The 13,483-nt window shown below is 45.4% G+C and overlaps 1 protein-coding gene and 1 pseudogene across 1 annotated transcript; both read left to right on the forward strand.

Moving 5' to 3' along the window:
- The first annotated feature begins 836 nt into the window (after positions 1–836).
- On the forward strand, positions 837–8,580 carry LOC123050498 (protein DETOXIFICATION 29). Its single transcript, XM_044473282.1, has 8 exons — positions 837–1,061; positions 6,691–7,232; positions 7,333–7,419; positions 7,554–7,610; positions 7,731–7,969; positions 8,046–8,164; positions 8,272–8,358; positions 8,482–8,580. Exons 1-8 carry the CDS (start codon positions 864–866, stop codon positions 8,578–8,580), a joined length of 1,428 nt encoding a protein of 475 aa, XP_044329217.1. The 5' UTR covers positions 837–863.
- Positions 8,581–9,950: 1,370 nt separating this feature from the next.
- Positions 9,951–11,659, forward strand: LOC123050499 (cytochrome P450 81Q32-like; annotated as a pseudogene).
- Positions 11,660–13,483: the final 1,824 nt, after the last annotated feature.

Below are 13,483 nucleotides of genomic sequence, written 5' to 3' on the forward strand. Positions count from 1 at the left end.
CATTGTACGTGGACAGATACTAAGGCGTAGGTAAGATGGCTCAAGTTACCTAACAGACTGTCAACACCCATGGCTCAACAAAAAATATATAACCGGTACAAGTACAAGAATTTGGAAAGAGGGCTATATAAGACATGGTTGTGAGAATAAAGGTGGGTGGAAGGAGGGGGTCAATAGAAATAAGATACTGCCGTTCTATTTCTGAATAAGAGCATACATTTAATCATTATGTTTTTTGGTTACTCCGTAGCATCACACGAGCATTCTCAACTAGTTTTATAGAAGACTGAAATATGTACAAGAATAGCAGGAAAGCAAAAAAGCATATTCTACCGGCTAGCATGCACCAGACCACCGATTGAAAAACTAAACTAATATGAAAACACCTCGCTTCGGCAGATCAATGATAAATTCCCTGGATAAATGATTGATGGAAACCTCTGAAATCAGAGGAAATCCACAACACTGGTTGGCGCCAAGCGAGGCGACTTCAAGCCCCGCCTACTACCTAAATTTTCTTTTGAGGGGTTTCAATCCCAGCCACCTACCCCATCGACCTGCCGCGTCTAGTGACCTAACCTGTGTAACCCCTCTCTGGGCACGACCTGGCCGATCGGAGAGCTGTGTACCAGGCCCAACTTCACCCAACAAGCTAGACTCGACAACGATGCATCAACAGCCAACGGGTGCTACTACATATAGGTGTGCTCGCTGGCTAGCTGCGACCAGGCTTTCTACAGAAACAGCAAGCTAGAGCATGTGTCGGCCGGGAGTTCATGTATACAGAGTAAGTTGCAAGACAGTTCGACAGGTAGATTTGGATTAGCTACTTCATATATACCGTCGGCGCCGGCCGGGCGGAGATGGTTCAGATGGGGAGCAAGTGCTGGCAGGAGTCAAAGACGCTGTGGCACATCGCGCTCCCGGCGATCCTCACCACCGTGTTCCAGTTCTCCATCGGCTTCGTCACCATCGGCTTCGTCGGCCACATCGGGGAGGTCGAGCTCGGCGCCGTCACCGTAGCTATAAACGTCATCGAGGGCTTCGCCTACGGTGTCATGGTACGCACGAAGAACGTAGCCAGGCACACCAATTAACATGCTTATATATTTTGAACGTCATTCAGCGCGCATTCCTACTTGCTACTACCTCGGTTCTGGTTTATTGGTCCCCTTACTTTTGTGCTAAATTTTGATAATAAATTTAACTAAGAAAATAATAATGCATGTCACAAAAAATTATATTGCTGAATTCATATTTGGACATAGTTTCTAATGATATTATTTTTATCACATGCATTACCATTTTGTTAGTTAAATCTAAGGTCAAAATTTAGCACAAAATACGAAGGGGGCAAATAATAAATCAGGACAATACCTACTAACTCCGTTTTAAAATAATTTTGTCGCAACAAGTCAAACTTGTTTATGTCATGCCAAGTCTATAGAATTTTTTATTAACATCTAGAATATCAAATTAATCTCAAGAAATTATTTATGAAATAGTTTTTGTACTATGCGTATTTGGTATTGTAGATCGTTAAATGTTGAGGATATCAGTTATCGCTGCGTCTTGGTTGGCTGGGGATTAGAGATTAATCGAAAATCAGGCAATTTATTGATTTTATCGGTTGACTATTAATGGCCAATTTTTTTACAAATCCCAGATTTCCCACACTAAAATATGATATGTTCAACAAAAACAAATATTGAATAGAAGTGTTATCTTGATCCTTTGCCTTTGAATCGTTGTACATGGCAAACAAAACAGGACAGCCATACATATTACATAACAAGGTCCACAAAACAGAAATAAACATAGTTCTTGCACATATAGTGCTAGAAATAGTCCTGATTTATCGGTATATTCCCGATAAATCGCCTGTCAGAGCGATAAATCGGTCCAAACGATAAATGATGACGATATGTGAAAATTGCTTTTGGAGCTCGGCCTCCATGAAGGCCAATTTTTGAAAAGTTCAAAATTCAAAAAATTTCATATTTTACATTTCAAAAAATTCTAAAAACAATACAGACATAGATGTAGGAATAACACATATGTGTGTAAATTTTTAGGACAAAATAGGTTGAAATGAGGGCTGTGCAAAAAGACAAATCTATGACTTTTCAACACATGATACTATTCATTCAAAAAGTCCATGAGTTTGTTCTTTTTGCACAGATCGCATCTTAAGGTATTTCATCCTGAAATTTTACACACATACACATCACATCCTTATATACTTGTACAATTTTTTCAGAAATTTTTGAAACAAAAAAGTATGAATTTTAAATTAAAAAAAGGGCATCCATGAAGGCCGAGCTCCAAAATGCCGTTCTTGATGATATGGCATAATCTTATCGGTCACCCACCGATTGACGATAAATCGGACGATAAATCACTAAATTGACCGATTTTTTTAACAGTGACGTATCATTTTTTTGTAGAGTTGGTCAAACTTAAAAAAGATTGACTTTGGACAAACCTCTAACTTCAATTTTAAACCTGCTGCATCCTACCATTTGGTGTTGTTACACTCACGTCTTACCTACCTATCATGTGGTAGTATATATAGTACTTTATCATTTTAAATATGTTCATAAACTATATCAGATGTTTGTTTTAAATAGCCTACACGTTTGTTGGTTACCCATGAGCAGGGAGTGCGTGAGGGTTGTATGTCAATATGAGGGGTTGGGGCCCTGTGCGGTGGCAACAACGTCATGAAAAGACGTGTAGATGAGTAGTTAACTGAGAAGACGCTCAATTGGAGGCTGATCCAATGGCGGTGGCCACCGAAGATGAAGATGTTGATGGTGGTGGGCCGTTGGGTGGCCGAGAGGGAGAAAGGGAGAATCAAGAGAGGTTTCACCATCGACAGAGATAAAGGGGAAATGAAATATATTAGGGAAAGTAGTGGCTGCACCCACCTTCGGTGCAACCACAGTGCACCCACGCAAGAAAACATAGCAAAATATTTCAAAAAATCTGAAAGTTTGTGGGAATGATCATCAACAAATGTTATGGGAGCTTGTAAAGTTTGGTGGTCAATAACATTCGAGCTAGGCGCCGTCACCGTCGCTATAAACGTCATTGAGGGCTTCGCCTACGGTGTCATGGTACGCACCGACGCACGCAGGCAGGCACGCCAATTAACACGCATATGCTAGCGCGCATTCCTACTTACTAACTCCATTTCAAAATAATTGAACTTCTCAGTTTGTCCTAAGTCAATTTTGTTTATGTTATGCAAAGTCCATATAATATTCATCAAATTAAATTTCAAGAAATTATTTATGAAATAATTTTGTACTATGTGTATTTGGGATTGTACTAGATCATATCATACTTTTTATAGAGTTGGTGGAACTTAAAAAAGTTTGACTCGGGACAAACCTAGAACTTCAATTTCACATCCTACCATTTGGTGTTGTTACACCCACGTCTTACATACGACCATGTGGTAGTATAGAGGTAAACACACTCGGAGTCTTAGAACTTGCATGTGACTGTCAGTTTGATGCATAAACTTGTAAAATACGTGATTGTGATCATCGAATTTGCACGGACGTGCAAAATACAGTCACATATCCCATACACGGGCGTATCTTATGCTTGCGCAGCATGCCAGCGCGGACATGGTCCAATGTCAGTGATAGGTGGTCCTTGGTGTGACGTGTTTTTGCGCAAAACCCCCTCACCTTTTTTATTTGCAAAAAAGGGAACCACTGATGGGTTTTGCCAATGAGCAAAAATTAACATGAAAAAGTGTGGGTGCAAAGCCTCTCGAACCCATAACCCAAGGTTAGCAGACAAACCGTCTAACAACTACTCCCTCCGTTTATTAATATAAGCCTTTTTTAAAGATTCTACATACGGAGCAAAATGAATGATTCTACACTATAAAATATGTTTATCTACATTAGTATGTAGTTTGTATTGAAATCTCTAAAAAGGCTTATATTTAGAAACGGAGGGAGTACAACGCACCATTGTAGGTGTCTACTGATAGGAAAACTACTCCCTAATTTGCGTGAACAGAGGCGCTCGTGGAGCAAAATGCGCTACATTGTGCGCCCCATTTTGCCCCTGTTCATTTAAAAAAAATTGTAGATACTATGTTAATTTTGCTAAAAAGATAGTATGGAAATTATAATCTCAGTAATATAAATTTCAAATATTGTTCATATCATATTTTTAGATAATACTTATGAACTACTTATAAAGAATGTTTGTATAATTATAATACAATTTTTTTAAATCATAATTATAAAAATGTGCTTTTTATTTAGAAATTCAGGGAATATTTTTCAAATATTTATAACTAAAAATATTAGTATAATTGCACATGTTCTTTTTTTTAGAAATTCATGTCGCATAAAAAAATCATGTATTTTATAATAATATTTATGCATTATAAAGAAATGGTTGTATTAATTGTAATACAAATGTTTTTAAAATTAAAATTATACAAGCACTTCAATGATTATAAGCACGTTTGTCTAGTTCAATGTTTGTACAATTGAATACATTCATAATTTAAAATCTAAACTCTTGGTATGCATATTTCATCATGTTTAATACGTAAATTATATATTTTTTTATATACAAGTCATTAGTAAAAAATATACACAAGTGAATATTCATAAATATTTATTAATGTTTGTCTTCATCTTTTTTTATAACTAAAATATATAAGCAGCGACTGTATAATTCTTTTTGTATTCATTGAATATTTTTATTTAATAAATATTTTAAATGTACGTATTAAATAAATATATTTTTATGTAATATAAAAGTGTATATTTAATAAAGAGTTGCCTGTACATTTTACCTGTATTTAGTCCAATCATGTAGACGGCAGATATTTAGTTGATAATCCATGCAAAAAAATATAGTTGATAATCCCGGACGTTTCCAGGATAAATCAAGTTGTATGTCACCCTAGTAACGTGAATGTGCCTGGTGCACAATTTTGGTCCTGCATCGGGTTGCTTGAGGTGGTGTGTTCGGTCCAACAGGAGCCTTTTTTTTCTGCAAACTAAGGGCTTTTTCGCAAATAAAAAGGCGAGGGGTATTTATGTAACACGTTACACGGAGCGCAATCTGTCACTGACAGTGGGCCCTGTCCACGGTAGCGTGCCGAGCGAGCACCGGATACGCCCGCGTACTGGATATGTGACCGTATTTGCACGCCAACGCAAGTTTGATGACCACAATCACGCATTGTGCAAGTTCGTGCACCAAACTGACCGACACATGCAAGTTCTAGGACTCCTGTTGTATTCTCTAATATATATACTACATTATCATTTTAAATAGATTCATATACTATATTGATATGTGGCCGTATTTGCACGTCCACGCAATTTTGATGACCACAATCACGTATTTTACAAGTTTGTGCATCGAGCTGACCGTCACATGCAAGTTCTAAGACTCCCGCTGTATTATCTCTAGCGTATATACTACTTTATCATTTTAAATATATTTCTATACTATATTTAAGATTTTTCTTAAAATGACATATATGTTTGTTGGTTACCCATGACCAGGGAGATTTGGGCAACCTGTGTGTGAGGGGTTGTATGTCAATATGAGGGGTGGGAATTGTGGGGTGGCAAGGACGTCATAAAAAGTCACGTAGATGAGTGGTTAATTGAGAAGATGCTCGATTGGAGGCCGGTCCAATGGCGGTAGCCACCGAAGATAAAGATGTTGAGGGTGGTGGAACGGTGGCTTTTGAGAGAGAGAGAGAGAGAGAGAGAGAGAGAGAGAGAGAGAGAGAGAGAGAGAGAGAGAGAGAGAGAGAGAGAGAGAGAGAGAGAGAGAGAGAGAGAGAGAGAGAGAATGAAGAGAGGTTTAGCGTTGATCGCTGAGAGAGTTTTTTTAACAGTAAAAGAGGAGTGGGTAGAGTGGATTGTTTTTCCAGGCAAACTTGTCTAGTGAGATCCACACACAGAGTACGTGCACCGTGTGGTGTGACGGTGTCACTACAACACGGTAGTTATTCAAATATGTTAAAAAACGCCTCCAAAGGTTCATAGAACGCTAACATATAGATAACGAGGTGTTCCTTTAAATGGCCAGAGAAAATCACGACGGTGAATGACAACCTCATGGTTATCTCGAGCCGCATGCCTAGATCTTTGAAGGCATTTTGCAGAAAACGTGGGGTAAAAAGGATAACAAACTAAAAAACAAATGGACAGAGCCCACCTTGAACCAGGCACCCGTTTGACTGCACATGGCATGACGAGGGATCAAACTCAAGACCTTCTGTGTAGATGAGTGGTTAATTGGGAAGACGCTCAATTGGCGGTCAGACCCAATGACGGTAGCCACCAAAGAACAAGATGTCGACGATGGTGGACCGGTGGCTTGGTCAAGTGGGGGAAAGGGAGAATCAAGAGAGGTTTTGGGTGGAATACATTAATATTTACCGCACGCCTCGACAGCAAAAGAGGAGTGACTAGAATGGATTTTTTTTTTCCACGCAAACTTTGTCTATTGCCTTCCACACACAATATGTGCACCATGTGATGTCCCGATATGTCGGTGTGTTCTGGGCTTCTGGCTAAAGCCCACCACGAGTCATGGACACGTTTGAATTTCACTCTTTCCCGCGCATGCATATGTTTCAACTACAAACCACGCGCTAGCGGATGATGCTAGGGGGTGCATTTGCAGGTTGGCATGGGCAGCGCGCTGGAGACGCTATGCGGGCAGGCGGTGGGTGCCGGACAGGTTGACATGCTCGGCGTCTACATCCAGCGTTCCTGGATCATCTGCGGCGCCACCGCGCTGGCACTCGCGCCGACCTATGTCTTCACGGCGCCAATCCTGCGGGCGCTCCACCAGCCCACTGCCATCTCTGCCGTTGCCGGGCGGTACACACGGTTGGTCGTCCCGCAGTTGTTCGCCTACGCCGCCAACTTCCCGCTGCAGAAGTTCTTCCAGGCGCAGAGCAAGGTCTGGGCCATGACCTTCATCTCCGGCGCAGGGCTCGCCCTCCACATCGCGCTCAACTACCTCTTCGTCACACGCCTCGGCCACGGCCTCTTCGGCGCCGCCATGATCGGGAATGTCACCTGGTGGATCATCATCGTTGCGCAGTTCGCCTACCTCGTCTCCGGCTGCTTCCCAGAGGCGTGGAAGGGGTTCTCCGTGCTGGCCTTCAATAATCTCACCGCCTTCGTCAAGTTGTCCCTCGCCTCCGCCGTGATGCTCTGGTTGGTACATGTTTCAATTCTTAGCTTGCTATATGATTATAATTCAATCACCAAGCAGATTAATTTAAATTGTGTATATGCACGATGGGTTCTTATCTAGCTTGGAGCTGTGGTACTACAGTGCAGTGCTCATCCTTGTGGGTCTCCTGAAGAATGCTCAACTCCAGGTAGACGTCATGTCCGTTTGGTAAGCAGTTTTTATCTGACGAACCAGCAACCTAACTATGCGCGCACAGACAATAGTGTTTGTCTCACGAAGATTAAACGGTATTCCATGTCTGACTCTTTTTTTTACATCAACGTGTCTAATTTTTTTTACAGCATCAATTACCAGCTCTGGACCCTTATGGTGGCAATAGGCTTCAATGCAGCAGTGAGGTATATAGATAATGCACGCAACAACACAAATAGTACTCCACACAAGACTGCAACTGTATAAAAAAAAGAAGTATAAAATTCATCAGTATTTTTGCTAATGCGAAAGTTCTCGAGATGCAGCGTTAGGGTGTCGAACGAGCTGGGCGCGAACAGGCCTAAGGCGGCCAAGTTCTCGATGATCATAGCAGTGTTGACGTCCGCCGCCATCGGGGCGGTCTTCCTGGCCGTGTTCCTCATCTGGAGGACCGAGCTGCCACGGTTCTTCAGCGACAACGACAGGGTCGTGGGGGGAGCTGCAAAGCTTGGCTACCTTCTTGCAGCATCCATCTTCCTCAACAGCATCCAGCCTGTGCTCTCAGGCACGTACCACTACGCCAATCAGTTACCAAATTAAACCAGTGATCCCAATGACAATTGGAACATGTCGCTTTGCAGGTGTGGCGATAGGAGCAGGGTGGCAGACGCTTGTGGCGTTCATAAACATTGTGTGCTACTACTTGTTTGGCATCCCACTGGGAGTCCTCTTTGGCTTCAAGCTAAAACTTGGTGCATTGGTAAGAGCAAAACCAAATCAACTTCAAATATTTATGGATACATAATTAATTAGAACGGCCAATCTGATTCTAACCTGCTCTGATTATACAACAATGTATATCTGCAGGGGATTTGGGTGGGCATGTCAATTGGCACGCTGCTGCAGACTGCTATACTTATCATAATTTGCTTCCGAGCCAAGTGGGAGAATCAGGTGTGCAGTACTACACTAATATCACTCGTTCTCATTCTTTCTTTCCTATATAGATATATAATGACTCGATCGTAGTTGAGCATATCTTTATTTTAAGAAATGTCTGGACTTTTTACGGTGCAGGCTATGTTGGCCGAGGAGAGGATAAAGAAGTGGGGAGGAAGCAGTGAAACATTGCCGGCGGCCACAACAACTGCGACAAACAATATCATAGATCAATAATCAGATGGTTCCTGCATGCAGATTGGACAATGCTATGTATATGTACATGAAAAACAAAGGTAGATAGATTATCTGTATGACTATATCTGTATCTGTACTGTTAAAGGGGAGTCTGTCCCCGTTTCGTTTCGTTTCATTTGCTCGGCCCACCCCTATCGATTTTTTTCCCAATCGAACCCTGTTCCAGATTTCCACTCTGGTTTTTTCGTCTCTCGTCCTGGCGGAACCCTCTACGGCCTCCTTTGGTTTGAAGGAATTTTGTAGGAATTGCATAGGATTAAATTTTCATAGAAAAAGTTCCTTCATGGCCCTTTAGTTTGTAGGAATAGAATCCTATTTCTATGGAGGAATTCTTTTTATCCTACGCATTCCATAGAATAATAAAAATTAGCCTAGAATCAATGAAAAATTCTATCGATGGAAAGCTCTCGCAGATCTAGACTGTTGATGACAACGTTGAAAAGGGAAGGCCAATGATCATAAAACCTACCACGGCTTTTCTCATTTGGAAATCGTAGCAAAATGAAATCACCACCAATAAGAATGGGGTATGGATTATCTTTCGCCAACTTAACCAATTCACGGAGAAAGTCGACGTTGAACTCATCCTGGGCTATCCCACATACACGGCGACGAGAGTCCATGAGAAGTTGTCGGCCATGTTACAAATATGGAGTGTAATGTGAAACTCACCATGCATCCGAACTAGCCACAATATCCATAGTCCCTGTGTTTACGCTAAATAAAATGCCCCCAGAACAACCCCTAGGCTATGGTGAAACTCACCATGTGAGCTCAATAGGGGATGAAATGCAAGATGCTGGATTATCTTGTGTTTCACATTATTCTTTCACTGATTCTTTGTTCACAAAGCCACAACCGCAGAAAGAAGGGTGCTTTAATCTGAAAAGGAGGAAGAGAGATTTTTCTGAATGATTAGACGTTTTGACGTGAATTTCCTGAGATTGGGGCCCACAGTGTAACCAAAATCAATCTATTTCTAGGTTGTTCGTGAACCGTGGCAGAGATTAGTCAGATTAGCTAGAAGCCACCAGATTCTAACGGAGTTACTCCTTTTGTCATCTGAGAACTTTGTCTGTGATATTGATACATGGAACATACTTTCGTAACATATTTAGATTTCCAAAAAGAATTCATCTATGTTTAACGACTGAGATTTTCTTATATATCTTGACTGACGGTGCTGATGGCTGATCTAATCTTCACTCTTCTCACTCTGCACAAATTTTCAAAATGACAGCGTTCCACACACGCAGCTGAGCTATGACATCACCGCGGGCGTCAGTTTCACCATGCACCGCTTTAAAGTTGCGAACATCTCACGAGTCCTGATCAGCTTCGCCGCAGATACAACAATGGAGTTGGGTAGCTTCCACTTCTTCTACGTCGCCGCCATCACCTTTCTCACCGTCTATTTGCTCCACTCCTTCCTCCCCACCAAAAAGCGGCCGCGGCGACGGTTGCCGCCTGGCCCGGCGCTGGCGCTGCCGTTCCTTGGCCACCTCCCCTTCCTCAAGCAGCCGCTCCACGCCACGCTCGCGCGCCTCGCCGCGCGCCATGGCCCGGTCTTCTCCCTCCGCCTCGGCTCGCGCCCCGCCGTCGTCGTTGCGTCGGCAGAGGTCGCCAGGGAGTGCTTCTCCTCCGAGCTCGACGCTACGCTCGCCAACCGGCCGCGCTTCCCGTCCTTGCAGGAGGTCTCCTTCGACTACAGGGCGCTCACTGGCGCGCCGCGCGCCGCGTCGCCGTCGTGCACCTCCTCTCCGCGCGCCGCGTCGACCTCATGTCCGACGCCGTCGTCGCCCGGGAGCTGCGCGCCCTGGTGCGCCGCCTCGCGCGCGTTGCCGCGGGTGGCGCCGCGAGGGTGGAGCTGAAGCGGCGGCTGTTCGACCTCTCCCACAGCGTCCTCATGGAGGCCATCGCGCGGAGCAGGAACACCTACTCCGACGACGGAGCGGACATGTCCCAGGAGGCGCGGGAGATGAAGGACATCGTGGACGCCATCGTGCCGCTCGTCGGTGTCGCCAACCTGTGGGACTACCTTCCGGTGCTGCGCTGGCTCGACTGGCGAGGCGTCAGGCGGCGGCTGGCGGACGCAACGAGCCGGAGGAACGCCTTCATCTACAAGCTCATCGACGGGGAGAGGCAGAAGCGGTTGAACGCTGCTGCGGATGCCGCCGACAAGCAGCAGGAGGAGGAGGAGCAGAGCATGATCGGCGTCATGCTCTCGCTGCAGAAGTCAGAGCCCGACCTGTACACGGACACTTTCATCGCCGCCCTCGTCGCCGTGAGTCTCTCTCGCAGCATCCATGTTTACCATTCAAGCTCTCGTGATTATTTGACACTACTGTAATTTTTTGGTGTTTGAAATTGGACGGAAGAATCTTCTTGGCGCCGGGACAGAGACGACGTCGACGACGACGGAATGGGCGATGGCGCTGCTGCTGAACCACCCGGCGGTGCTAAAGGAGGCACAGGAAGAGATCGACACGCACCTCAGCCTCATCGGCGAGCCGAGCCGCCTCCTAGACAAGAAGGACCTGCCCCACCTTCCTTACCTCCACTGCATCATCAGCGAGACGCTGCGGCTGTGCCCCGCCGCGCCGCTGCTGCTGCCGCACGAGGCCGCCGCCGACTGCCAGCTCCACGGGTACGACGTCGCCGCGGGCACGATCGTGCTCGTCAACGCATACGCCATCCACCGCGACCCGGCGGCGTGGGGACCGGCGCCCGAGGAGTTCAGGCCGGAGAGGTTCGAGCATGGCAGCGCCGAGGGGAAGGTCATGATGCCGTTCGGGATGGGCAGGCGCAAGTGCCCCGGGGAGAGCCTGGCCATGAGGACCATGGGCTTGGTTCTTGGCACGCTGATCCAGTGCTTCGATTGGAGAAAGGTCGGGGACGAAGAGGTCGACATGGCCGCGAGTTCCGGGACCGTCATGTTCAAGGCCGTCCCTCTGGAAGCTCTCTGCACACCGCGTGCCGGCATGGATACTCTTCTTCAGAAGATGTAAACTTAAATGGTACTGTACTACTGTAGGAGTACGATAGAAGGAATAATCGGCACAAAGAGATACGTATAAATGTGGATGTTCTGTTTACTACGCATTGCATAGCTGTACCTTTCAGGAATATATGCAGGTATTGCAAATTTGCGATCTTGTTTTATTTGAACTTCTGCAGATACCAAAATACGCTACAAATTCTGATGTTGTTTATGCCTTCAGAGTCAATTTCTTTCAAGCAGTCGCTTGTACTTTTCTGGTCAGGTCAAAGCAAGTGGTTCAAAGCGAATTGTTTTGCAACACTGTGACAACCTTTCCAGTTTCCACCTACCAAAACACTCACTGCCCACATAGGAGAAAAGATGCACTAAAACTATATCTTACAGTTACTCATAAAGGAAAGAAAATACAACATATCTTAAACATCCAAGGGCATCTCCGACCCTGACTTCCAAAACGGACACGGTGTTCGTCCACGGCCTGCACGGTTGGATGGACGGCTCCTAGGTCCGGATGGTCGGCTCCCGTATCACTACTCGCGGACTAGTTCAGTTCAGACATAATTTACATAAAACGAACTATATTTTGTCTGTTTAACTAAAAGTAAGAAAAGGGCTAACTTGTAGCGGACGATGACCTCGTCGGCGTGGCCCCCGTCGCCGTCTATGCTTTTAGAGTGGTCCTTTTAGCGGCGGAAGGGCGCGGGGCCAGGCATCCTTGCCTGGCTGCTGTCTGGCGCTCGTGGAGGAGCCGCTCTGCATCCTCCTGTGCCATTCGGAGGGCCGCCGCGACCAATGCTGACCCTAGCTGCGTTGCCTTGGCAGCGACCTTGCTCCCGCCGCCTCCGGCAAAGATTCGCTTAGGAACCACTCCTTGCCGATCTTGTCGAGCTCCCTGTTGAGGAAACGGCGGCGGCGCGCAACCGTCTCTATGGTGGTGAAAGATCGGTTGAGAGCTCAGGCCAGGTTGTGGTTGTCGCAGACCCATGCCTATGCCTCGTCCGACTTGGCGAACGCGGAGCGACGCATCATGTTGTGCCGCACCTACCGCCACCTGCCTCGCCGCCATATCCTCAGCCAACACGATTGCCCACGACGACGAGGAGCCGCGCCGTGGCCACTGTGGTAGTAGAGGACGCGCCTGCTCGTCTGGTCGTGTCGTTCTAACTGGCATCAATATCGGTCCGTCAAGTTCGCTCTAGAGTGTTGCTGGCTGGCATGAATGTGTGGGAACCACTTGATGCGGGGCGTTTGTTTGGGCGGGAGGCTATTCGAGTGGGACCAGGTTGTCGGACGCATGCGTGGTAACGGTCCCGACGCTCGCAAAGCCCCCTTGTTTGCTTTCGGTTTGCGGGAAAACGGATGTCCAGACCGGTCCATTGACCGATGGGTACCATGTTGGATGGTGAATCACATTTGACCGTCCGGTGTAGATGAGCCCAAGCGCCAAATTGAATTAACGAGGAGAGCATGCACCACTATAGCTTTGTATGTGATTTTTTACCTTGTAAACTTTGCCAAAACCTCCCCTTCCAATTTGTATCTAGCCAAAGAAGTTATCCATTTTGGTGTCCATTCTTCAAAGCTAACAAATGGGAAATTTTGATTTTCACCTCCAAAATAACTGGAAGAGCCAAGACAACCTACCATTAGTCTCTCTGGATTTCCTTCTTTTCGTCGGTTGCGTGCTATAGATAAATACTTTGTTATTAACACTCAAACAATGAAGATGAATTTAAAACAAGGGACATTATTTACTCTACCTTGGCATCTGCCTATCCTCATAAGGACTATGCATGTGAGCATTAATACGCATGCTATGGTCGGAAGCACAATCCTTACCAATCTGCGATTCATTTGAACTACAAAATGAATCTAACAAAA

The sequence above is a fragment of the Triticum aestivum genome, chromosome 2D (genome assembly GCF_018294505.1).
Source record: "Triticum aestivum cultivar Chinese Spring chromosome 2D, IWGSC CS RefSeq v2.1, whole genome shotgun sequence".
NCBI classification, from domain to species: domain Eukaryota; kingdom Viridiplantae; phylum Streptophyta; class Magnoliopsida; order Poales; family Poaceae; genus Triticum; species Triticum aestivum.

Excerpts from the sequence above, each read along its gene's own strand:
- LOC123050498 (XM_044473282.1), top strand. The coding sequence starts at position 864 with ATGGTTCAGATGGGGAGCAAGTGCTGGCAGGAGTCAAAGACGCTGTGG. Across the intron at positions 8,165-8,271 it reads AGCTAAAACTTGGTGCATTG|GGGATTTGGGTGGGCATGTC; the intron begins GTAAGAGCAAAA and ends GTATATCTGCAG. Across the intron at positions 8,359-8,481 it reads GAGCCAAGTGGGAGAATCAG|GCTATGTTGGCCGAGGAGAG; the intron begins GTGTGCAGTACT and ends TTTACGGTGCAG.